Consider the following 26193-nt stretch of genomic DNA (forward strand, 5'->3'; position numbering starts at 1 on the left):
GGCCTGAGTCCTCATTTGTCAAGTGAGGAAAACCACAGGGCTCTAGTGATGGCCGAGTGCCTGTATTTTACATTCGGCTGATCTTGCTTTGGTGGGAAGGGTATGTAGGAAAGTGCCTCAGCCTGGATGAAACGCTCTCACATTGGAAACGGTAGTTGTCATTTGAGCTGGTTGGGGCCGGACATGGAAGAGACACTGTGATTTCTTTGTATCCGAGAACTTCACTGGTTGGTTTGGTGTCAGGCCGTTCCTGAAGTGCTCTGCAAGGTGCTCCTGGAACTGCTGAGGGATGGAGTGAAGGTCAAACAGAAGAAGCCCTTTGGAACATACAGGCTCCCCATCAAGAGAGTGCAGGTGAGGGAAGGGACAGGCGCAGCTAGGACGGTTGGCCAAAACAAAGTTGTGTTTGCATTAGAATGATGCTCAGGGGTTGGCATTTAACCCCGAGGTGGCTTTGTGGGCACAGGCTTGAAGAGGAGACCTCAGAAGACATTAGGTTGAGCTTTTGCCCACGAGCTCTGGAGGTGGGGAGTGGGAAGGGACTCTGCTCGCCAGCCTTTTCTTGCAGCCTTTACTGCAGCTCCATGCAGTAGCGTCTCGGAGCTGTCTTTGATGCTGTTGTAGGCACATTCGTGAGTGTTTTCTCTCCGGGCTCCGTTGCTTTGTTGCCTGGGTGTGTGGGCTACTCCACGTTTCTTATAGGAAACAGTGATATGGACCAGTCTTTGGAGTCAGAAAGAGCTGGGTTCACATTTGGACCCACTACATCTTTGGCCTTTGGCAAGATACTGTATGTCCCTGAGCGTCCAGTGTCCTCATCTGTGGAATGGGAGTAATACTTATCTCGGGGTGGTCATCAGGAATAATAAACTCCTTGAAGGCCAGTTCTATGTCCTTCCTAAATCCTGCCATCTACCACAGGGTCCAACACACAGTAGTCACTCAATAAATGCTTGTCGCACAAGTAATGTACGCAAAGAGCCTAACACAAGGCCTGGCACGTAGTGAGCACTTAATAAATGGTTATTGTTGTCGTCGCCTGAATCTGTGTGTTGCCTCCCGTGCTCACCATCCGTCATCCTCCCTCCACGCGCCTCCCTGCTGGGCTCTGCCTTTCCCACTTCTTCCCCTCCCTCTAATTCTTCTGTTCCCATTTACCCCAGGCTCTCAGGCTCTCCCATCTTGTCATTCTCTGTCCCCCTGCAGTCTGTGTCCCTCGGTGCTGCTCGCTTTGCGTTGCACCCTCACGTGTCATATCCCAGGACTACCTTCTCTGGGACCAGCCCCTCTGGGAAGAAGGTTCTTGCTTTTCTCCGTCCTGTCTTACTTCTTAGCCACAAAGCTTCTGTCTCCCGCCTACATTGTAGGCAGTCTCAGGTGGCGACCAGAGCGCTGGACCTCGGGTCTGGTCGTCTCTGCTTTGTGGCCATGTTGCCTTGGACTGGGGCTGCTGGGCGTCTGCCCATTCTCAGGAGAGAGCCTGTGGGGCTGACAGGACGGGGCAGGGCTGGGGTGGCCAAGGAGGAGAGGAGTAGGATTTCCAGGTTTTCTCTCTGTTAATCTCTGTCCCCATCTCCTCTCTTGCAGTACGCCTCCATGACAGTATTTCTGAAGAAGGGTTTCACTACCTCGTGTTTGACCTGTAAGTGCCGCTTTCTGAGGGTGTGGGGGCCTTTCCCTCCAGCCGGCTCAAGAGGAAGGCTTGGAAAAAAGGCCTAAACTGGGTCTTCAGCCTCTGCTGAGGGTCCCCCTCCTTTGCCCGCGGAGAGGGGTTTGGTTTTGAACTTCCTCTGGTAATGGGCAGGTTGCCAAGGGTCTCCTTGCTCACTCAGTATCTCCCCCGGGCTCTGAACCCCGGGATGGCATTGCTCTTGCATTTCTGTTCAGCAGCACACCTTGTGCAGATGCTTTTTTCTTGTTTCTTGGTGTGTTGTCCTTAGTGGAGAAATAGAACATAGGTCTTTGCATGACCTTAAAAATTCTGGGAAATTGAAGGTACCTTTTATTAGTCATAAACTAGGCTCCCATTGGTCTCTCCTCCACTTTGGTTATGGTTTAATTTCTTAAAGGTGGCTCTTCACCTCCTAGAAATGCCTCTTTGGTATTTTCCAGGTTGGGTCTCTGTGTCCTTGGTCTCATTATTCTTCAACTTCAGTGGTAGGTCTGTCATTCTTGGGCAGCTGGATCTTCGTATTCATATTGGTCTCAAATAAAGCTATGACTGTTTGAGTAGGTTGATTATTTTCTCTTAGATGCCTGTATATTCATCTTTACCAGAGTATTAGCTAATCTATAGGTTATAGAAACAGAAATGTGCAGGGGGAAGGGAGGGCCCACGTTGTCCCAAGGAGAAGCTCCATGTCATTGAAGGACTGGCGTGCTCTGGGCTCTCAGACAAAATGCATGTAGAGCTGACACTTCTCTAAAGCTGTTGTACAGTGTGACCTGTTACCTGTTGGATGCTGGGGTTGGACACCTGACCTGCCTCCTCTGACCCTCTTTGTTGGTTGCAGTGTTACCGGTGGGGAGCTGTTTGAAGACATTGTGGCCAGAGAATACTACAGTGAAGCTGATGCCAGGTGAGATGAGGGCCCTGGGGGCCAGGCGTCCTGCCTATTTGAATCGTCTTTGGGGGAGATCAGAAGAGCTCTTATCTGGACAAGGATTCTGTAGAGCTGGACTCAGGCTACATTCCGTGGGTATTGTTAGGAGTTAATAATTCAGCACTCCCAGATCAGTTTTTTTGCAAAGCTCTTACATATCTCCTTTACACTGTCACACCAGAAATACCTTTTCTTTGCACCACCGCCTACTCACAAGGGCCCAAGGACCCTCCCTATCCCTGCGTCTTTCTTTTGACAAATCCTACTGCATACGAGGCATCCTGGGGATGATCCAGAGATGGAGAAAACATGGTTTGTGTCCCAAAGGAGTGTAAATGTCTGGGTTAATAATCCAACCGGGGAACCTTCCTGGGAGATTTCAGCCTGAATCACCTTGTGTCTTGACCGCCATCACCAGCCCCCATGTCGGGCTCTGCAGGCTAGAGGACCATTCCTCGGCCATACCCTTCAGCCCCCAGCCCTCCGGGAAGCCCTGGCAGCTCCTTCGTGTGACACAGCAGAATTCCTCCCACACCGCAGCTCTGGGGCGCTTGTTTGGCCTGCCTTTCCTTCCTCGGCTCCTCCCCCGCCCTGAGTTTTCTCTCGGGTGATGTCCTTACAACTTGATTTTGATCATCCTGCCTGCAGCTTCTCAGGCATATGTGGCAGCTCTAGCTGCCTCTGGAGGGTGGGGGAGCACAGCTTCCTCACAGATTTCTCAACCCTGAGAGGCCAGTGTTTGCTGATCAACCTCAGATGCTTCAGCCTCAGGAAAAATTCTCAAGTGGGAGATGAATTCCAGTGCCAGCAGGGGAGGACCAGGCTCTGGGCGGGAGGAGGCAATGATAGCTCAGGGAGCCTGGCGGGGAGGAGGGGGAGCCGGGGCGGGTGACTGTACCAGTGGGCTTGGCCTGGCTCTGCTGGGACAGTTCGCACTTTTGCCATTTTTGGCCAGAAGGCTCTCCGTGCTAGCTTGGCTCTGTTCTAATTATATATTTCTGTGGAGACTCGCCTCTTCAGCTCAGTCTTAAAGTCTCTTTGGCCTACTCTTGGGCTGTGTCCTATAGGGAGGACTGAGCCTCAGCCTCCAGGAGCCCAGCAAGACCCTTTGGCTCTTGTGGAAGCCCCAGCATCAGCTTTTAAAGGAAGGAAAAATAAGTCCAGGTCACCAGCTCAGCACACACTTGGTAGTACCTGCTCCATTCTCTAGGCCAAGGTTCCTCAGCCTCAGCGCTACTGACATTGCGGCCAGATAATTTTTTGTCGTTAGGGCCCCTCCTGTGCGTTGTAGGTTTAGAACCATGTACCTGCTCGATGCCAGTAGCACCGTCCCTCTCAGTTGTGACAACCAGCAATGTCTCCAGGCATTGCCAGATGTCCTCTGGGGACCATAATCATCCCCCAGTTTTCACCAGTGCTCTAGACTGCCAGTACACCCCACCAGGAGTTTGACTGCAAGTGTGGCAGGCTGGTTTGGAAGGTGGATTCACGAATCAGCAGCTGAATGTGACTCTAGGTTAGTTTGTCTTTTTCTATGAAAAATCATGATCAGAAAGGCTCCTCGGGTGCCTGTTTGGAACCCTCTTTAGTACCTTGTTTCTTTTTTTTTTTTTTTTAGTACCTTGTTTCTTGATGGTGCCTGTGTACTTGTTTGTTTGTTTGTTTTGCGGTACGTGGGCCTCTCACTGTTGTGGCCTCTCCTGTTGCGGAGCACAGGCTCCGGACGCACAGGCTCAGCGGCCATGGCTCACGGGCCCAGCCGCTCCGCGGCATGTGGGATCTTCCCGGACCGGGGCACAAACCCGTGTCCCCTGCATCGGCAGGCGGACTCTCAACCACTGCGCCACCAGGGAAGCCCCTGTGTACTTGTTTTATCTCCCCTACTAGATGATAAACTTCAGGGCAGGCACTGGGTCATCTTTACAGCTGGTGTGGTACCAAGCACAGTGCCTGTAGGTGCTCGATACATGTTTAAATGAAAGAATGAGTGTACCCACCCCAAAACGACTTAGGCTAATAAGTTCGACTATCCTTCCTGAGTTGCTACCACAAGCCTCTTCTCCAAGAACAGAGTTACCATAGGGGGGAAGAGAAACAAGGAAGGAATTGGATGGTCTCTCTTTCTCAGGAGTCTGAGATGTCCCCCAGTTTCTTGGAAACAAATTGAAGATGTTGGGCCTTTACAGTCTAAGGAGGTATGGTGGACCCTGTTCTAGGCTGCCCTCTGCCATTATCTAGCAGGAGAGCCTGGACAAACCACTTAATCTGCTTGGGCCTCAGTTTCCTCTTCTATAAAGTAGGTTGAACAGATGATGTCCAAAGTCCAAGGTTCTAGCTCCTCATTGAGTGATTCTCTGTGAATCCCTGACCCAGAGATAAGTGCTTTTGTCCACAGCGTGTGGTCATGGATGGCTTAACCCTGAACTGACCTTTCTTCTGCTTTTGCAGCCACTGTATACATCAGATTCTGGAGAGTGTTAACCACATCCACCAGCATGACATTGTCCACCGGGACCTGAAGGTACTACCCAGGTTCCCCCTTTGCCTCTTGCTTGTGAAGCATTGGCGCCACCTGGTGCCAGATGGTAGTACTGCGAGGCCCAAACTAGGCTCCCTCTGGGCTGCGGGGTGGGTGCCTCATGAGGTTCTCTGTCTTCCTTATACAGCCTGAGAACCTCCTGCTGGCGAGTAAATGCAAGGGTGCCGCAGTCAAGCTGGCTGATTTTGGCCTAGCCATCGAAGTACAGGGAGAGCAACAGGCTTGGTTTGGTAAGAGTGACCCTGTCTTCCTGGAATGCAGCCCCCGCCCTTCCTCCTCTTCCTGATCTGCCTTCCTCTTTCATAACTAGAAGCCAGACCCTTAATGGCCCTGGGCTCCTCAGGGACTGGAGGAGGGGAGGGTGCAGAACTCCCCCTGGCCCTCCATGACTCAGTACAGTGAGACTTGCTGCTGTTAGCACTGCGTTCTTGCTGCCTCTGGGGAGGATGGGAATTCCTGGTAGACACATGGACTTGCCCTCTGATTTAGATTCCGGGCACTACCAGAAGCCCAGCCCGTCATCTCTTGCTGCCCATATGCTGAGAGCTTATATAGCAAAAGCAACAGGAGTAAGAAGGGACTTGGGGGAAATTGCTAATGTGGATTTAATGAAAGAGAAAGTGGGTTCAGTGTGCCTCCGCTGTCTCTTCCGCTACAGGTTTTGCTGGCACCCCAGGTTACTTGTCCCCTGAGGTCTTGAGGAAAGATCCCTATGGAAAACCTGTGGATATCTGGGCCTGCGGTAAGCCCATTCCACACACTCAGCTTTTTGGTGTTAAGGGCCCTCGACTTCCAGTGATGGCAAGAAAGAGGCGTTGCTCTTCCTTGTGGGTCCCACAGGCGTCTGGTATATGTGAACTCACGGTGTTTGCTCTAGTGTCCCCGGCATGGCTGTTCCCATCACACCCTTCTCCCCAGGTATTTCCTAGATGAGGTTGCATCCTTCTTGAAGAGGGATTTCCCATGCCTTAGCAGGTGGGTTGTGCCTAAAGAAATCCCGGACGCGGCTTGGTGACGTGGGGAGTGAAGCATAGTGGCACAGCATTATTGGCTGCCATTCACTTCTCCTTCTGGTATGGCCTTGACTTTTTGGGTGGCTCTGAGCCCTGTGTGGCTTTTCTTGGTTCCTCAGCAAAGCAGGTGACTGACCCCAGTGATCTGTGTCCTGTCTTGTAGGGGTCATCCTGTATATCCTCCTGGTGGGCTACCCTCCCTTCTGGGATGAGGATCAGCACAAGCTGTATCAGCAGATCAAGGCTGGAGCCTATGATGTAAGAACCTGTTTGTTCCTGCCCCTCAGGCTCTGACCAGGGGAAGGGGCGTGTTGAGTGTGTCACAGGGTACAGGGAGTGTCAGGGACTTTGAGGACCCAGGGATGGGCCTATAGGCCTCAATTCTTGGCACCACCTGTGCCAGGGAGCAGCTTTTTTTTTTTTTTTTTTTTTTTTAAACGGTATGCAGGCCTCTCGCTGCTGTGGCCTCTCCCGTTGCGGAGCACAGGCTCCGGACGCGCAGGCTCAGCGGCCGTGGCTCACGGGCCCAGCTGCTCTGCGGCATGTGGGATCTTCCTGGACCGGGGCACGAACCCGTGTCCCCTGCATTGGCAGGTGGACTCTCAACCACTGCGCCACCAGGGAAGCCCGGGAGCAGCTTTTTTGCACAGCCATTTTTGGTAGCTGTAAAGTCACGGAGTCCACTGAAGCCCTTTGGTCTATTATTTGCAAAGAATGGTGTGGCTGTGTGGTGTGCTGCATGACACAGGGATGAGAAGTCTGGTCTCCCACTGCAGTGGGGCGTTTGGCACAGCGCTAAACAACTGATTCCTCCTAGTAGAGAGATGGAGTTGAACCAGATGTCAAGAGTCCCCCGGTCTGATATTCTGGCATCCTAACCATGATTGTTCTGTTTTACTTTCCCGGTCTTTAAGTTGACCCTGATCCTGGGGTACCCTAGGGCTTTCCCACACCCTGCTGGGCAGCTTTAGGTAACACAGAGTACCCCACTTATAGGGGGTATGAGCCTCACACATTTCATATCCCTCCTTCTCCTGTTCCCGCTTCTTAGTTCCCATCACCAGAGTGGGACACGGTGACTCCTGAAGCCAAGAACTTGATCAACCAGATGCTGACCATAAACCCCGCAAAGCGTATCACAGCTGACCAGGCTCTCAAGCATCCATGGGTCTGTGTAAGTGTCTTCCACCGAGATCAAGGAGATCAGGGATGTCAGCTTTCAATGCGCCCATAGCACTGTCTTTACCCTCCTTCTTATGAATAGAAAATAATCATTTTGGGCCCTGAGCTAAGACCCAGCAGAGGGGAGGGGGCACTGGGTGGGGCCCAGGGGCAGCAAATGTCACTAGGAGGAGTTGGGGAGGCGATTGGGACTAACTGGCCTCTGTCTCTCCCCCACTCACTTGTCAGGTGTGGTTTAGCTTTGATCTTGAATGAGGGCTTAGGTTGACCCTTGCAGACTTTAGTTGATGAGAGTTTAGTTGAGTTCAGCTGGCAGAACTCAGAGTGAATTGCCATGCCTAGAGTGCGTATTCAGATCTCAACTCTTAGACAACTCTAATGGAAATGTGACCAAGACCCAGCAAATAAACAGAAGGGGCCTCTGAGCAATGAAAAAGCGCCTCCTGAAGTTCAGTCATAAATCTCGCCTTAGGAGAAGCCCCTGGGGGCTATCATTGTGGGTCAGCATATTCTGTTTTCGTGTACGGTTCTATCAGGCTGAAATATCTTTTTTCAAACAAGAGGGTCTGCCTCTTGTTAGGCCTCCTGACAGCCACGATGCATTTATGTATTTGTTCTTTCCCGTGTTTACCGAATGCCTCTTTGATGCCGGTCCCTGTGTGGGTGCTGTAGATACAAAGATGAATAAGGCATGGTGCCTTCCCTCACACATCTCAAAGATTATCTGGGGAGACAGGCACTCAAGCAGGCAACCATTCTGCAATGTGACAAGTACGTAAAAGAAGCTAATGAGTATGTAGGAACTCCTGCTGTCTTTGGTGGGCAGTGGGATTGCTAAAGGCATGGAGGAGGTGGGCTCTGTCCTGGTTCTTGGCAGATGACTGGGAGTTCCCCAGGATGATAACCTGCAGACAGAGGTTAGCAAGGGCCAAGGTGAGAGGCCATGGGGAAATTGTGGCGAGTTTAAGGAATATTAAGTAGTTTGGTTGTAGATGAACGTAGGACTACAGGAATACAAGAGACTGAAGCCAAAAAGATTCCAGGACATACAGGTTTCTGCCTAAGGAGTTTGGATTTTACTCTGAAAGCACAGGGAACAATTTAAGGGTTTTAAAGAGGGAATGAAGTATGCAGTTAATTAAGAAAGATCACTTTGGAAACTGTGTAGAAAATGGAATTGAAGAGGAAAGAGGCAGGGGCAGAGAGCTCAGGAAGCTGTCGTAACCGTCTAAGCAAGTCCAGATGAGGTCTTGGCTAAGGGTAATAATAGGAGAGTGGGCGGTATGGCAAGGAGTGGACACATCTGAGAGATGTTTGGGACATAGAATAAAAAGGATTTAGTGACCAGCTGGATTTGGGAAGTGAAGGAGAGAGTGGGATCTATGAGGACTGCCAGGTTTTGAGTTGGTAACTGAGTGGAGAGTTGTACCATTCACTGACCCAGAGGAAACCCAGAGGAGGAATCTGTTTGGAGAAAAGATGACGATTTTAGTTTCATACATGTTAAGTGTGGTGTTTGAGGACCTCCAGCTGGAGACATCCAGTCGGTAGTTAGAAATATGGAAAAGAAGTTAAAAATTGGAAATATAGGTTGTAGTCATTTGGGTGGTGTTGGGGCTGTAGAAATAGATGGGATTGTTTCTATGCTGATTGAATTCCTTTTTTTGTTTTTTGGGTTTTTTTTTTTTTGACTGTGTTGGGTCTTTGTTGCTTCACGCGGGCTTTCTCTAGTTGCAGCGAACGGGGGCTACTCTTCGTTGCGGTGCGCGGGCTTCTCATTGCAGTGGCTTCTCTTGTTGTGGAGCACAGGTTCTAGGCACGTGGGCTCAGTAGTTGCAGTACGCAGGCTCAGTAGTTGTGGCGCACAGGCTTAGTTGCTCAGCGGCATGTGGGATCTTCCCGGACCAGGGCTTGAACCAGTATCCCCTGCATTGGCAGGCAGATTCTTAACCACTGTGCCACCAGGGAAGCCCCTGATTGAATTCTTAACTGTGGGCTGTTGTAAGAGAAGAGATGGCCACCAGCATTTAGCGCCAGGGAGAGTTGGAGGAGCCAGCAAAGGAGACTGAGAATGAGAATTTCCATGGGAGAAAGAGGATCAGGAGATCCTAAGAAACAGGAGGTCTCAGGAAGGGAGGTTCTGTAATCAGATGCTTCAGAGAGTCCGTGATAAAGACAGAAGAGAGCCTGTTGGCTCTGACCGATTAGAAGCATTGTTTCATTATTTCACTGTTAGAGGCAATGGAGGGAGAGAGACTGAAGCCTGTTTACAGTGAGGTGAGGAGGGAATGAGGGTGAAGAGAGAAAGACATGGTACTAATTAGAGAAGATGGATGAGTCAGGGGAGGTTTTAAAATCTTGCGCTTGACTGTATTGTGTAGACTACAGAGAAGAATATAATCCAGAATAAGGAGTTAAAAATATTGGCTAACTGAGGAACCAGTGTTTGGATAGCACAACGAGAGAGGGACTCCTGAGCCCAGGTCAAGGGGTCAGCACATGAGGGATGATGCTTCTGAGACCTGGGATTAGGTTGCAGGGGTGTGAAAATCAGCTTGTGGTTGGAAGGCTGAAGTTGAAGGAGTTCTTGCTTGATGGTCTCTCATTTCACTTTGTGGAGAAGTTTACACTTTGGAGGAGGAGGTGAAATATGAGATCTGGGGAAGGTAGATAAGGTTGGGAGAGTGGCTTCGGGAACTAGGAAAGGGAGCGGCCAGAGGGGAAGGAAGGCAGGGTGGCCCTGTGGGGGTGTGGGCACCAGGCTGCACGTTGTAGGATTTATTTTTTTAGCAGGCTGGCCAAGGTAACAACAGCAGAGTGAGGGGATGAGCCACTTAAAATGGGTCCTCAAGAACTGCGGAAACATTATGTTCTGGGGTCGTGTTTGTGGACCCCCCCCTCCATCCTCCTATATATCTCAGCAGACCCTGAGAACATCTCTGTATTAGGATATGTAATCGTTGATGCTTGTATTGCTGACCCTCTGTCATCAGGGAAATGTAAATCATGTTCAGGGGACTCTGTTTAAGGAGGAAGTTAGCAGTAATACATTGGAGAAAAATTCCCATCCAAAACGGTGAAAAGAATTAATGCTTCAAGGTAAAGATCCTTAGCTTCTCAGATCACAGCTTCATTTAAGACCTTGTTGGCGGGTGGGATGGTTGTTGAGAGGAACTCTTAGAAGGAATGAATGTTCTCTCTGGAGAGCAGGAACCCTTTCTGTTCTCTCACTGCCCAGAATCTGGAGCACAGTAGGTGCTCACTAAATAGTTGCTGAAGGAGTAACTGCATGAGGATCACAACACACAAAATACTCTCCCGTTCCATAGCCTCCATCTCCCAAGGAAGATTAGAATGCTCTCTTGGGCACCTTCATCCAGCATCAATTACCGGTGGTGTTTTCATGTCCAGATTATTGTCCTTACATAACCTTGATTTTGGGGTAGTGCTTTTATTGTAAAAGCATTTTCACATCTATGACCTCATCTTATCTTCAGAGCAACTCTGGGGCAGCTGAGCACATGGCCACCGGTGCTGGGACTATGGTGAGGGGCCTAGGAGCCGGTGGGGGGCTCACAGGCCTGTCTATTTGGCTTCCAGCAACGGTCCACAGTGGCATCTATGATGCATCGTCAAGAGACGGTGGAGTGCCTACGCAAGTTCAATGCCCGGAGAAAACTGAAGGTGAGTCTTGCCTTCCGGGCCGGGCTGCCAGCATCCTGAAATCATACCTTTCAGCAGTGCGCCCCCTGCCCCATCACAGAAGGAAGCTCCCCTCCTGGCTGGAGCTGAGCTATGAAGGTTGTACTCATTGGGAGCCCCTAGCCAGCAGCTGCCCTCTGCCTGAGAACAGACTGTGCTTTTCTAGAGCCTGATGGAATTCACAGGACCCTCTTCTTTCCCCAGGGTGCCATCCTCACGACCATGCTTGTCTCCAGGAACTTTTCAGGTATGTTTTCAGCTGTGCACTTTAACTCTACGAGGTGAGTGGGTCGGAATGGGCTGTTGCCATATATCGTGCCATCCTGACACTGGGTGTCTCAGGCAACACCTTGACCAAAATGATGAGGATCCTGTTTGGAGGGGCTGCTGCAGCTGAGTTTTGTAACCTGAAATTCTGGGGGGCTTTACTTGACTTCAGGTTTATGAACTGTATTCCCTAGAACCTCCCAAGGAGTAGTCTGCCCAGTCTTCCATTTACCTTGTCCCTGGGTATTCTTATTTAATTCTCTGAAGACTCTCAGCACTTCAAGATTTTAGCCAGTCTCAAGGGCATTGGAGGATGTGCTGGGAAAAAGAAGGAGATGAGATGTAGTGAATCTTCCCAGACACCACCATTAATTGGCTGACTGGACGGTCACTGCATCGTTGTGTCCAAGTGGAGATGACTAATAGAAATTATTCCAGATGTTTAAACCTTTTACAGGGACTGTGCTTAAAATATTCTCTTTTATACCAACTGTGAAAGTGAAGAAATAGAGACCAGCAGGATGGAGGGAAAGGAAATTGCTTAATGTTGCGTTAGGAATTGGGAGAGTTGGGACCAGTAATTTGTAAATCACACTTGACATTTCTTTTTAAGATGCAAGACATTCCACCTTCCCCTTCCCCCCACCCTCATCATTGTTTGCCCTCAGTTGGGAAGCACAGTGGCTTTTCTGTGAGGAAAAGATTAATGACAGGACTTAAGACAGAAAGGTTTCTTCCCAGTTTGCCTTTTCCCCTGATCTTCCCTCCCCCTAACCCCCAGCCCCACTGTTTTGGTTCAAGACCCCCTTCTCATTCTCATAACCAGACTCCCTCCCTTGCTTTCCTTCTACACAGCCATGGGGGTGGGGGGGTTGTGTGTGTGGGAGCCTCAGGTGGGTAGCTACCTGGGCAGAGATTGCTCCCTTGAGCTTGAGTCCACGGGCTTGGCTGTACTGGTTCCCAGTAACCTCCAGCCCTGGCTCTGGGGCTTCATGAGCTCTAGCCCGAGTGAGAGCCCCAGGGCCCTGGAGGGTCAGGACTGGAGAGTAAGCTGGGAGAGTGTCCCCTTCAGGCCCATCCCCTGTGACCCTAGTTGGGGCTCGATCTTGTGTTCTGGATTCACCTCACAAATGGGGACAGGAGGGCACAGTGGGCCACCTCCTGCAGAGGTGGAGCTGTTGTCCCACATCAGGCCTCTGGTCCTCTAATTACTTGCACCTTCTACTTTCTGGGTTTAAGAAAGCCTTTCTAGAGGACGCTCAAGGGCAGATATGTGCCGACCCTAGAATGGGGTGATCTCTTCTCTCTCTGAGTGGAAGAGATGTGAAACAGGCTGCTAGGAAATCAGTAGCATGTGCCCTGTCCCGTGGCCTCCGGCCTCTGCCTCAGCCTCTCCCCGTCCATTTCGTGAAATTGGTGTCCTGGTTTCAGGAACTCAGTCTCTCTGTTACAACACAGCACCTTCACTGATCCCTAAAGAGCCTCCTGTCCTTGCTGCCCAGACTTTGTCTGGCCGTGGCACTCACTTTGCCCTGGTGCAGTAGGCAAACAAACAAACAAAAAAGAATGCTGCAAGCATTCCAGGACGACCTCTTCTGCCCTGACTCTGGGACAGGTGAAGACAGAGCCAGTCTCCAGAAGCTTCTGTAGGAAGAGGTGTCTAGAAGTATAATCAAGAAGTAATGGCACTTGTGTGCTGCTTTAGGAACAAGTGAGGCTGTTTTCTGAGTTGATCCCAAATAGAAGGTTCAGCTTATCCCTGGATTCTGGCAGGTTGGCTAATGGTGGAATCGGGGCTTCTAGTGGCCTTTGTTTACTTTCTGGGCGCTCATTTTTGGGGCACCTGCACCTTTGGAACTCTGAAATGCAGCCTCTCCTGGCCACCTGTCTTGAAGAGGGAAAGTGACCGGTGTCTCTGAGGAGTTGGGGGCTGTGGAACATCAATGAACTGGCTGCCCAAGGACCACGGACCCTCCCTGGGCCCCGAGTGCCAGTCTCTCTACTGTTTGGGATGCAGCCGGAGGAAAGGGCCGCCCTCTGAAAATGTCCTCCTTTAGGTCCCCTGGGGAGGAAGGTTTGCAGATGAGGCTCAGTTTCCTGATAGCCTTAAGCTAGGGCTGGGCTGCCTCGGAAAGGACACCGCCCCTTGCCAAGTCAGGCTTTGACCTGCAGACCCTCACCCGAGGTGGTCGTGGGACAGGTGGAGCCGTGGGATCCCCCACGCCCTGTCCGAGCCCGGTTCTCTCAGGTTCCCAGACTGCTGCAGGGCTGGCTGCACCTGCTCACCAGCCTGCCCCCTGCACCTCCGCTCCCGCAGCTCGGCCGGCTTGGCCACGCCGCCCGGACCCCGCCGTGCACAGCGGCAGCGGGTTCCTGCGCCTCGCGCTGGGGCATGCTCGCTGCTGACTGGCCCCCGTGGCTTTGCGGCAGCTCTGTGCACTCAGAGACTGTATCCCCTCAGTTGGCAGGCAGAGCTCCGCCCCCGCCTCGCCTGCCGCGAGCGCCGCCGGCCTGGCCGGGCAAGGTACGTGGCATGAGTCCTCCCCGACCGCCTGCCTCGGCTCCCTGCCACCCCACCAGGAGGGCCAGCATGCCAGGCCCGCTCACCAGGGAGGCGAGTCCCATGCTTGCGGGCTGAGATGGGCATGCCGGACGGACCACCTAACTTGGCATCTGCGAGCGCATCGGTGTTACGGAGCCCCCTAACCAGCCGTGCATGCTGGGCGCTTGCCAACTCTCAGGAGGCAATAGCCTGGGACGTGGAGCTGGGCAGCAGGAGGCTTTCCTCCCGACGCCACCCGCCCGAGAGCCTGGGCTGCCTGTGAGGGCTGCGGCCAAGGTGGCCCGAGACAGCCCTGGCGTGGCCCGGGGCTGAGTTGCCCACAGCGGAAGACTAGGCTTCAGCGACACTGGTGGGCGGCCCCGAAGGGGAAGCCACGCCCCTCACAATTGTGAAGTCTGGCATTTGCCGGCCTCCGGGTCTGAAATGAGTAGAGTACAGAAGCTGTGCAGACAGCAGCTCCTGAGTTTGGATCCTAGCCCTGCCACACCCTGAGCAAGTCACATCAGCTCTCCCAACCTTAGTTGCCTCATCTCTCCAATGGGGCTAAGAAATAACATGGTGACGATTAGGATCATGTATGTCTAAGGCCCTCAACCCTGCCTGTATGAGAAAACTTGTTAAGAAAGAAATCCTGATGCTGAGACCCCACCCCAGACAAATAAAATCAGAATCCCTAGGGCATGGGATAGGCATTTTTCTCTAACTCCCAAGTGATTCTAACTGTCAGAGTAGAGAAGTTTGACGTATGTAAAGCACTTAACACCGTCAGTGGTCAGGCGCAGTAGTAAACACATTTTAAAAATAAGTTTCAAATCACCTCAGCATAAACTGGAGATAGGACCAAGGGCCATTTTTGGAGGTCAGAATTCTTGTGATGCAAGGACCCTCTTCTCACTGGAGACCCAGCTTGGGTAAGAAAGGACACCTGAAGGGAAGAAGGGCAGCAATGACGGTAGTTAACGCTTGCTGAGTTCTCGCTATGTGCCAGGCACTCTGCTTAGTGCTTTTCATGCCATTATCCCATTTTACAGATAAAGAAACTGAGGTTCAGAGAGGTTAAGTAGCTCACACAGCGAGCAAGCAGTAGAACCAAGATGCGGACCTATTGAAGTCTAGGTGTATCAGACAGTTGGACTGATTCATTCTCCCTGGAATCTCCCATCCACTGTCTGCTACTTTCCTGTGACCTTTGTGGCCAACAGGCATCACCAGCCTTCCTATGTGGAGCTCATCAGCCTTGAGCATCACCCTGTGCCTGGCTAGAACCTGTTAAATACCTCATTATTCTGCCCAGTCCTTTCTGCTCAGTGGGTCCAGAGAGTAGACTGAGGGAAGGGTGGCAGTGAGGACCTGCCCAGTCAAGGCTTCAACCCCCTGGCAAAACCCTCCTGTAGGTGGTCCTAGTCTCTGTGTCTGTGTCTGTCTGTCCTCACGTCTGGTCTCCTTCATGAACTGTGACACTCTTGTTTCTTGAGAACACTCAGGAGATGTCTTGCATCCTTGCAGCTTGGCTGTCCTGAGAATCTCCATGGCATCTAGGGACGGAGCCCTCACCTTTCACCCTGGCACTCTGCTTCCAGGCCTAGGTGGAAGCTGTTGAAGGCAGAGTTCCCAATGGCCCAGGCAGCCCCAGTACTGAATGTGGTTTCTCCTCCTAAATGCGGAGTGTCCCTGTTTCTGCTGAGCCTTCTTCCGTGGCAGAGGAGATCCTGGGGTGCCCCCCTGAGGGTCTGACGCTGCTTGAGGTGCCCTTCTTGCTTTGGGGCATCAGGAAGGGCCTCTTCTAGGGGGTTCAGGAGACTCCTGGCCCCCTTGTCAAACACATCAGTCTCTTGCGGATCCAGCTGCCAGACTTCAGGACGGGAAGAGGGTACAATACAGGAGACTTGATTTTTCTCTTTGTTTTCACAGCTGCCAAAAGCCTATTGAACAAGAAGTCGGATGGCGGTGTCAAGGTAGGTGTCTCCACTCCTCCAAGGTCTGGCCTTTCTCTTCCAACAGTCACTCCCAAGGGACTCCTTGGCACTTTGTTCCCCCTTTCCCCAAGAACCTTCCTATCCTTGCTTTTCTGCTTTAAACCAGAAACCTCTGTGCTCAGAACAGCAGGTTCCACTGGCCTGAGAGGGCGGAGGGATACGTGCTTCACCTGACCCTAGCTTGGTTAGAAAGACTCAGGGGAGATGATCCAAACTATAGTTTACTAGAGCTGAATCCTGAACGTGACTTCCAGACACGGGTTTCATCTCCAGGGCTTGACTCTCTGGGTTTTTTAGATCACTGGTTAATCTTTTTTTCTTTTTAAAGCACAAACCAATTTAATCAAACGAAAGCAAAGTTTGCCTGGTTGACTCAGGGTACAGGGCTTGGCACCTGAAGCCACTATCCTTTTGTTCTTTTTTCTTATCTCCAAAGCACTTCCAGAACCCAGCTCAGATACCATTGAGTGAAAGCATCAAACTTTCTCGAGGCATAGGTGCCTTAGACACAGGCCAGGGACATGGTACCTCACAGCTCGTTTTCATTTGGTGAGGGAACTTTTCCTGGGGGATGAGGGCAAGAGGAGGGACAGGGGCCCATAGGGACCAACAAGATGCCTTAGTGGGGGTGGCTGCTTGGCCAAGGTAGAGGGGTCCTCCTCACACAGCCAAGGTGCTCTTAGAGGCTTTGGGGGCAGAAAGGGCCCTGGGGCTGGGGCATTGGATAGGAGTTCATGCTATCTTGAAGCCTGCCAATTTACACCAGAGAATTTCAAACCATTATTATGCAAACCTTTAAGTTCCAACAAAAGTTTAAATTAGGGGCTTCCCTGGTGGCTCAGTGGTTGAGAGTCCGCCTGCCAATGCAGGGGACACGGGTTCGTGCCCCAGTCTGGGAAGATCCCACAGCCGCAGAGCGGCTAGGCCCGTGAGCCATGGCCACTGAGCCTGCGCGTCCGGAGCCTGTGCTCCACAACGGGAGAGGCCACAGCAGTGAGAGGCCCGCGTACCGAAGAAAAAACAAAAAAAAACCCAAACAAACAAACAAAAAGTTTAAATTAGACCTTTCCCCAGGATCTTATGTCCCCAGCTGAGATGTACCTGTGTGCCCCTTTCCCTTCCCCCATCCCTTCCTCTTTCTCTCATTGTCTGCATGCCTGCTTCCATGTACTTCTGCCCTAAGGAGGGGAGCTTGGGCTCCACGCACACTTGCTGACATGGAGCTGGGGTTGACTGGCAGCCCCTCAGTTACAGGGGTATGAGCTCGATGGTGGAGCCAGGTTAGGAAAAGGTGGCTAGTTAGAGAGAGATTTTGCATATATTTTTCTGGAGAAGAAGCTAGAGTCAATCTTTACAAAGTATTAAGTACCTGTCAGAGGCTCAGTGCTACACTAAGTTCTAGAGGCACACAAGAGGTATAAGAGGAGATGCAGGTTTCATCCAGCCTCAAGAATTGCAGGGTCAATTAAAAAGGAAAGTGAACACATCTGGGATCAGCTAAGCACTGAATGGTATATGGTACTGGACCCTACATGGGATGGTTCAGTCCAAGAAGCTTCTGGGGAAGAGACTTATTGGAAAAAGCTAAAAGGAGGTAGGAAGATTGGAACCAAGTCAGTGATTGCCTCTAGAGAATGGGATTGGAGGTGAAGGCAGGGTGGGGAGACACACCTTTTGTTTTTTTACTTTGTACACATGTGTTTTCTTTAAAATGAGAATGTATTTTCTGTAACTTAAAAACAACAAAAAATATTTTTATGGGTTCTGTTATACATATTGATGTTCTCTGCCCAACTGGAACATGGGGTGTTTGGTAGAGGGATATAAAAAATACAGCTGGATTGGTCTGGTTGAGCAGAGGAATTGGAGGTCTGTGTGTTAGACCACAGAAAACACCATAGACCACTGAGCAGGGAAGGTTAAGAGTGATGTTTTCGAAAGACTTGCCTAAGTGTGTAAGGGTGAATAGAAGAGGGTAGGAACTAGACACAGGTATCAACTAGGATTTATTATAGTCTGGGTGTAGGGTGAAGAAAAGATGATGAGAAATAGAAAGGGTTAATATTCAAAATAATCACCAGAGGAGCACAGACCAGCCACTTGGAATAGGTGCTGCCTGTAGGTCGTCGGTCCAGCTCTACCCATAGGTGCTGGGCTCTGATTAGACATTAGCTCTGATGAGAGGTGTGGCAAAGGAAGTTCCCATTAGATACGGGAGATTAAAAAAAGGGTCCATCAAAGGTAATGGCAAAGTGTCTTGAATATTGAAAGAAATGGTGGTATCTTTGCTAGAAGTGTGAGTAGTCGTGAAGGAATGTTTTGGTGGGAAGAGAAGTTTTGTTTTGACCACACTGAGATTGAGAGACAAGTGAAGATCTGGGCAGAGAGGTTTTCAGAGGTGCTGGGAGATACCTGGTGTAGCCCAGGGTGGTGTACAGAGGGAGACTCACGTGAGTGAATCTCGTGTCCACTGAAGGAGGTACGTGCCAGGCAGGCGCTGGAGGAGCAGAGAGACAAGCACCTGAGCCAGAACAGCAAATTTTCCCGAAGGAGATGGCCCAGGAACTGAGTTTGAAGGACTAGTTGGATTTTACCAAGTTAAGGAGGGGAGTGGAGAGGAGAGGACATTCCAGGCAAAGGGAATACACAGGTTTGAAACAGCACGATGATTCTGGGAACTCCATTAGCCTTTGTATGGTGGAAGCAGAGAGTGATTGCACAAAACAGGACCTGAAATGAAGCAGTGACAGCTGAGATGGTGAGAGGACGGGTTAAAGGTGTCATTAAGGAGTCGGTTTCTGGCAGAACTTTGTAGATACTGGCCTCAGGCACAGCCATGTAAGACTTGCCTAAGGAGCTAGTTAGAATACACAGATTCCAGGGTCCAGCCTGGAATTCAGATTCAGGAAGCCTTGGGCAGGAGGCAGAATCTGAATTTTAATAACACTCCCATTCCTCCATATGAATCCAAAGCACACAAATGTTGAAGAGTCCAGGAAAGGCAGAATTTCAGGGTTATCTGTTATTAAGGAGCTGGAAGAGGAGGAATTAGCAAAGGAAATGGAGAAGGAGGTGGAGGAAGAGCAGAGGAGTGCAACAATGCCGGCTCTGACAGGGATGCTGAGGAGGACACAGGCGAGGCAAACAGCATCGGTAGTTAAATTGCTTTAAATGAGAACGTATGTGGGGAACCTAGCCCGGGTTCTGACCCTGATTAGGTACTCCGTAAATGAGTTTTATGCTTGAGAAAAGACTTTGAATATAGAGGTGGGAACAGAAGCTAAGATGCAAGAGTTTAAGAAGGGCATGACCAACCAAAATTCAAAGGCCAACAAGAGACAGGTCGGAGAAAATATTCATAGCAGGTGTGATGGGATGAGTTAATATTATTTTTATACAAAAGAGCTTTCTCTAATAAATAAGAATACCCCCTAAAATCCAGCAGATAAATGGTCAAAGAAGATGAACTGACAATCTGAAAAGAGGAAGTAGAATGAGTTAACAAGTGTGGATGTTTAGCCTCACTGGTATCAGAGAAACGCAGGTTGAAACAAGGTGCCATTTTTTGACTCTTAAATTCTTGATGGTGATGTAAATCGGAATGACCCCTCCTAAAGCAGCCTGTGTGTCAAAAGCCACAAAAATGCTCCTGTTTTACCTTTTAGTTCTACTTCTGGGAATTTGTCCCAAAGGAATCACTCAAAATATGGAAAAACTGAAAACAGAAAGATGTTCAACATGACATTACTTATAACCATGAGAAGATGGGAAACATCAAAAGCCCAAAGGATAATGACTAAATAATTATGGGAAATCTAATTGACCATTATAAAGTTATTAATTTTTATGACTACATAATGACAGAAATGTTTCAAGTGGAAAAAGTGGGATATAAAGCAGTACATACACTACTGTCTAAATTTTGTTTAAAAAAACAAAGTACTGGGCTTCTCTGGGGGCGCAGTGGTTGAGAGTCTGCCTGCCTATGCAGGGGACACGGGTTCGTGCCCTGGTCCGGGAAGATCCCACATGCCACAGAGCGGCTGGGCCTGTGAGCCGTGGCCACTGAGCCTGTGCATCTGGAGCCTGTGCTCCACAACGGGAGAGGCCACAACAGTGAGAGGCCCGTGTACCGCAAAAAAAAAAAAAAAAGTACTTATAGATTATATTCGGTGTATGATATGTGAATAGAAAAAGAACCAGGAGAAAACCCACTGAAGTGTTAATAGTTACTTCACTGGGTGATGGGAATTTGGGAAACCTTTATTTCATACATTTTTCTGTATTTTCTACATTTTTCACCTAGACCGTGTATTACTTTGATAATCAGAATAAAAATTAAGATACTATTTATTTTTAAAGTAAGACATTAAAAGAAAGTAAGGCATAAACTTGTATATAGCTTACAATGATATGTTTAAATTGCGTACACAAAAGACTGGTAACAGTGATAGGATTATGGGTGTTTTTTTCCCCTCTTTTCTCTTTTCCAAATTGCTTGTAATGTGGCTGCAGTCCTTTTATAATCAGGAACAAGTATATAATAATGAACAGCGTGGTTGGATGAAAGTACTGCAAAAGGGGAAGGAAAAGACAAGGCAAGGTATGCGGGGTTTTGCTTTTCTGGGCCTTCTTGAAAGTCAAGGTGATAACCTGTGTTATGAGGGAGGCCTATGAAGCCGCTCAGAAGATCCTGATCTGTCAGCATCCTGGATCTTTCTTTTAGACCCCATACTTCTTTCCCAGCACCCCCCCCCCACCCCAGTTTCTGCTGCTTAAAGTCCATAGGGAGATTTCTTCCTTGCTGTTGAGAAGCTTTCACAGATGCTTGGATATTAGCATTGGTTTGAGCAGTGAGTCTACCGTATGCAGTTGAATTTGGGGACTTCAGGCTCTGGTTAGGTTTCTTTGAAGGTAGATGCCAGTGACTCAGGGTCTATGGAGGAGTGAGAGCCACTTAAGAGGACAAGACTTGAGGGGCCCCTAATTGAGGACAACTTGTGCATTCCACTAGTCCCAGGCCAGAATGACCATCCAATCTTAAAAGAAAGAGCGAGGAAGCAAAGAAAAGGAGAGAGAAATAAGGAAAAGAAGGAAGAAAGGAAAGAAGGAAGGAAGGGAGGGAGGGAAGAAAAAGAAAAGGAAGAGAGAGATGCTATTATTTTCCTTAAGTACTGTTTGAATATTTGTTTGAATAAGTGTGGAAAGGAGGCTTGAACCTTTTTCTGGTTTAAAATTTTTAATATTTAATTTTTAAACATAAGTGAAGTATGGTTCTTTAAAATTATCTGGTAATTAAACAGTGCTGCAGGCTGCCAGAGGAGGAGGCCAGCTATGCATGGCTGAGGGCAAAACCCTAAAGGGATGGAGAAAGAAATTGAAAGAAGCCTGCTCACCTGGTAGAAACTAACCCATGAGTAGAAAGGATTATCTCAAGTTTTCATGCAGGGCAGTTTAAGTAAGAGAGGCAGCTGGGAGCAAGTTGGGACCTTACTCCCCATTAGTTGAAGCAGACAGCAGAAAGTACTCTGCCTAAGGCAAGGTCTGGGTGAAAGCAACCTGCATGGCCTTTTGACTCCAAGACTGGCCCTGGTCTGTGCCCCTGCAGAGTTTTCAGAGCTGTAATTCCAGGCAAGTTAGAAGCCTGTGCTCTGCTTTAGCCTGGGGAAAAACCAGAGTCAACAAACCCAGTTGAACTTGGCAAACATTTGTTGATCGTATGCTGACTTTTAGACATTTTGCTAGGCACCATGGAGACTACCAAAACAAATAAGATAGGACCTTCCTTCAAAGTGTTACCACTCTGGTTGGATAAAGGGAGAAGTATATATATGAATGTAAAGCAACTCCCGTTTTTTGGATAATTTTGGAAGTAAAATCTCATATGTGGGTATATATGAAAGGCTAGGACTTCCCTGGTGGCACAGTGGTTAAGAATCCGCCTGCCAATGCAGGGGACACGGGTTCGAGCCCTGGTCCAGGAAGATCCCACATGCCGCGGAACAACTAAGCCCGTGCTCCACAACTACTGAGCCTGCGCTCTAGAGCCCGCGAGCCACAACTACTGAAGTCCGCGCGCCTAGAGCCCGTGCTCCGCAGCAACACAAGCCACCACAATGAGAAGCCCGCGCAGGCAACAAAAAGCAGCCCCCGCTCGACGCAACTAGAGAAAGCCCGCGCATAGCAACAAAGACCCAACACAGCCAAAAATAAATAAATAAATTTATTTTTTTTAAAAAAGGCTAAAGCAAGAGGCCTCATTATATTTAGGCTTTCTTTTTCTTTAGACCTATTTCTAAATTGTGGACCATTCTTTTAAATACTTGTAGTCCCCTTCTTTTGAATAGAATATGTTCTCAAAAATGTCTTCTCAAGTAGAGTGTCAGCTTCTTGAGGGCAGGAACATTTATCTGTGTTCAGTATGCCTAGAATAGCCCTCAGTAAGCATTGGTTGGGTATCGTTAGATGAATATGCGAGTAAACGACACACAGACATGTTCCTAGGAGACTTCTGTCTCCCAGCGAGCTAATGATAAAATCCTTAATTACCTTTCACCTTTTAGACACAGTCTTCCAAGATATATTTTCAGTGTTCCGTGTGGTCTTTATTTTTCTGCTCTTGTTTCATGTCTGGACATAAAGTGTTTGAGCTTCTAATTGAGGCTAAGGCATCCCTGCTTTCAGCATTCCCTGTGGTTTACATCTTTGTGTCCATAAGATCACTGCACTTTCAATCACCAGCACGCCTGCTTTTCCATTGCCCCCTAATTACAAAATGCAATAAAACATTGAAATCTTATAAATGAGCATGGCCATACCAACAAAGAAATGGGTGCCAAAATTTAATATTTGTCAGATGATTTTCAAAAGCTCAACATCTTTCTCTGAAAAGGAGTTTTAGGAGTCCAGTGAAAAAAAGTCTAGGTTCAGAAGTCAAATGTTTAAAGCTGAGGATGACCTAGAGTAGCTTTTGCTCTTTACCTGATAGCTACTCACTCGAATTTCAGGCAGACCTAGTAATGAGAGAAAATAAAGAATCCTGTAGGTGAGCTAGATAAGCCCAAACCTATAAATTTGCAGCAAAATGTTACTTACTCTCACAGACTTGTGATTTAATCTCCTTTTAAGAGGTTTCTCTGAGCAAATCTGAGACACCTCAGAATATCCTCAATCTGTGTTTGTGAACCTGACAGCAGAGGAGTTCTTCCTCTCCCAGGGTCTGGAGGGGTGTGTGTGCCTGCCTGTCTAGGTGCTGTTTTAACCCTTCTGGTGCTGGACTCCAGGTCTCCTCCTTCTGCTCTTTTCTCCTGAGGCAGAGCCCATGCTGGTGCACTAACCTGCAGCGTCTCTGTGCTTCTCTTCTTACCTCCTCTTTCCCCTTCTCTTTCCCTTTTGCTGTGGTGTGTCCAGAAAAGGAAGTCGAGTTCCAGCGTGCACCTAATGGTGAGCCTTGCCTGCCCACCCATCCTCCCGCTCCATGCTGCCTGCGCCCGCCTGCCAGCCACGCAAACCCATTCTGCCATGTGCGTGTGCTTCACTCATCCTCACTGCATGTCTGTGCTGTGCGGGCAGGTGTGGCCTGTCCTGCCAGGCGGGGGCCATTGCCCGAGGTCGCCCAGCGGCCTAAGAAAGGGGCATTGGAATGTGTGGTATGGCATTCCCTGCTGCAGCATTTGGACTGCCCCCAGCAGCCCAGGGCAGGATGTGAAGCTTGTAGGGATTCGGGACCAGGTGGAAAGCACAGGGGGAGACCCTCACTCACGGTTGCTCAGGAGGAGAGGCCCTGCTCAGCGGGCACAAGCGGCCGTTTCCTGCAGACTGGCAGCCAGCGGACCTCTGTGTGGTGTGCAGAGGAGCCGGTTGTAGGCTCTCGGCTCTGAGCCTCACTCTCCCGGCCTTTTCCCCTGTGCAAGTGCCCATGAGCACGCTGTGCCCGGTGTTTCATCCTTCCCACCCCACCCGCAGGAGCAACAGCTGAAAGGCTGCAGAGAGCGCATATTCTTTCTCATGGGACACAGGACACCCAGGGGAACATAGCAGCCTGAATCCTTATGAAACCATCTATTAAAGCCAGAGGTGGGGCCACCTGGGTGACATCCCAGCCCTCTGCAGATATGGCAGTTTTTATGGACACCCTGCAGTCCTTGCCCCCTGCCAGGGTCTTGTCTCAGCTGGGCTTTGCAAATAGAATAGCTTTGTCCAATCAGCCCCAAACAGGTCCATATCAGCAGCTGAGCTAGGAGGGGTCTGCTCTTTTCTGGGGGGATATGGAAGAGAGCAGAGTTCATGTGAAATTAGATCCACATCCTTTCTACTCCTGGGGCCCCCCTTCTCCAGCCTGCAGAGTTCAGCGGAGTCTGATAGCACTTAGGTACCTGGCTTGAGGTTCCATGCCTAGCCCTGGGTTTGGGGACATGTCGACCATTGATGGCAAGTTACGGCTTCAGGTCTGGTCCAAGGGGCCATAAAAGAGGCCTCCAGGCAAGAAGTAGGACAGTCGGGATGGCTTTCTGTTTATGTTCTAGGAGAGAAGCAGCACATTCTAGCTGCCAGCGTGCCCTCATTTGCACCCTGCATAGAGATGGTAGCTGTACATTCGTCTCTCTGCTTGTTGAAGAGTTGGCAGGCATCAGGCTGCTCCTCGGTGGTCACCGACTCCACAGGGACTCCCAGTGAGACTGAGTGTATTGGTTAGGGGATTGTAAGAGGCAGAGGGCATCAATGGGACTCCCTGCCCTGGAGATCGGCCTCCTTCCTTCCTCGTTATCCTCCCCCCACCCTCCCTTGCTGTGCCACTCAGTGTAATATTTTGAAAGGCAAGGAGATATCCCAGTGGTCTGCTGTTGGGAATGTTGGCCTGCTGGGCAACCTACTCTTTCCTGGGGACTGGGTTCTGGATTCACCTGCTGCTCCTTGGAGCTCTGCCCTCATTCCCAGCTGAACAGGTCGAAGATTGATCAGGCAGAAAGGCCAACAGCACAGCCCTGTCTCTACTCCCTAGGGTCAGTGGATGCATTTTGTATCCAAATTCCACGCCTTTCCTCTCTGGACACCATCTCCTAGGCCAGGTTTTCTTCCTCTCCTTGTTCCTCTTCTTTTCAGATCAGGCTTCAATCTGGTGTCATAAGGGGAAGGAAATGCAAGTGGCAGGTTGAAAGGGCAGCAGGGGACTGCCCACAGTTAGGGGACCCAGGGTTTCTGAATTTTGTTCTGCTTTCTTATAAACCACACTCCTTTCCCCCTATAAAGTGAGAAGATCCTGAATTTCTTTGGGTGTGAAGTATGATTGTGCAGTGACATGGCACCTGGCATCAGCAAAGATTTCTGGAGAGATGCTTTAAAACAAGTCTTCGGGCTCATCCCACCTTGAGGATGCCTCCGGGGCTAGGCCTCTGGGTCCCTCCAGATAATCTCCTCTGATCACATCTCTCCAACCGTGGCTCCCATCCCGCAGTGTTATGGAGGCCACCTCAGGCCTGGCTCCTCCAGGCCAGGCCGGCGGGGGCAAGGGAGGTCTGGGAGTCGAGCGGCTTTGGTGACTCTAGAGGAACTAAACCATCTGTTTTCTTGTCTCAGCCACAGAGCAACAACAAAAACAGTCTCGTAAGCCCAGCCCAAGAGCCCGCGCCCTTGCAGACGGCCATGGTACCTCCTGACTGCCGCTTCTCCGCCCCTGCCCCTGGCTGCCTCCCCTCCTTCCCGCTTCCTCCCAGGCCTCCTCGGCCCTTTTCCTTTCTCATCCCTGTAGAGCAGGCTGCTTTGCGCACTGCCCCATAGGCCCCTTCCCCCTCACTGTCGTGCTTGGCCGTGCTCCTTCCTGCATGGCAGAACTCCTGCTCCTGCTTCTTTGCTCTTGGCGGGGGAGAGTGGTCAGGGCTCTCAGCTAAGCCTCCCAGCCCCAGGCTGGGCCCTCAGTGGGTCTGCTGCAGGGGCCGGGAAGGTGAGTTGCTTATAAAAGGAGAGGGTAGGAGCTTTCTTGGGATCTGTACATCAGTTCTTGGAGGCCTCCTTGTAAAATCTGCCTCAGCCTCTCCTTTGCAAAGCAATGAATAGGAAGGGGGGCTGGGGTCCCCCACCTCTGGATGGTGCTGAGGTGTCTGGGTTCCTGGAGAGCCCCCATGCTGTCCCAGTTCTGTCTGGGCTCAGCCAGGGGCACTGTGTGCTCTCAGAGCTCCCTCTGCTGGTGACTAACTAGAGTTAGCAGGGCGTGTCTGGGAGAGGGAGGGGGGAATTGTGCTGCCCCTCCTCCTACTTCCTGTGGCCTCTGGAGCTGCCTGCTGTGGGGCTGTAGGGACAGGAACTCTGGGAGAGGCAGAGGGTGGGTGAAGCAGCCGGCTCTCCGGGCTCA

General features: G+C 50.2%; 1 protein-coding gene across 11 annotated transcripts in view; it reads left to right on the plus strand.

The window, feature by feature from the left end:
- CAMK2G (calcium/calmodulin dependent protein kinase II gamma) overlaps nt 1-26193 on the plus strand; it is a 55408-nt gene that overhangs the window by 18633 nt on the left and 10582 nt on the right. For 2 of the 11 annotated variants that reach the window (XM_060111697.1, XM_060111743.1), the window contains exons 4-15: nt 1588-1642; nt 2514-2579; nt 5052-5124; nt 5270-5372; nt 5801-5884; nt 6319-6413; nt 7207-7329; nt 10938-11021; nt 11244-11286; nt 13768-13830; nt 15781-15824; nt 25422-25490. In XM_060111697.1, the coding sequence (XP_059967680.1) occupies nt 1588-1642; nt 2514-2579; nt 5052-5124; nt 5270-5372; nt 5801-5884; nt 6319-6413; nt 7207-7329; nt 10938-11021; nt 11244-11286; nt 13768-13830; nt 15781-15824; nt 25422-25490 (902 nt within the window). The remainder of the gene's footprint in view (nt 1-1587; nt 1643-2513; nt 2580-5051; nt 5125-5269; nt 5373-5800; nt 5885-6318; nt 6414-7206; nt 7330-10937; nt 11022-11243; nt 11287-13767; nt 13831-15780; nt 15825-25421; nt 25491-26193) is intronic. The other 9 variants (XM_060111723.1, XM_060111770.1, XM_060111714.1 and 6 more) reach the window with 5 other exon arrangements.

Source organism: Mesoplodon densirostris, chromosome 1 (genome assembly GCF_025265405.1).
Source record: "Mesoplodon densirostris isolate mMesDen1 chromosome 1, mMesDen1 primary haplotype, whole genome shotgun sequence".
Taxonomy (NCBI): domain Eukaryota; kingdom Metazoa; phylum Chordata; class Mammalia; order Artiodactyla; family Ziphiidae; genus Mesoplodon; species Mesoplodon densirostris.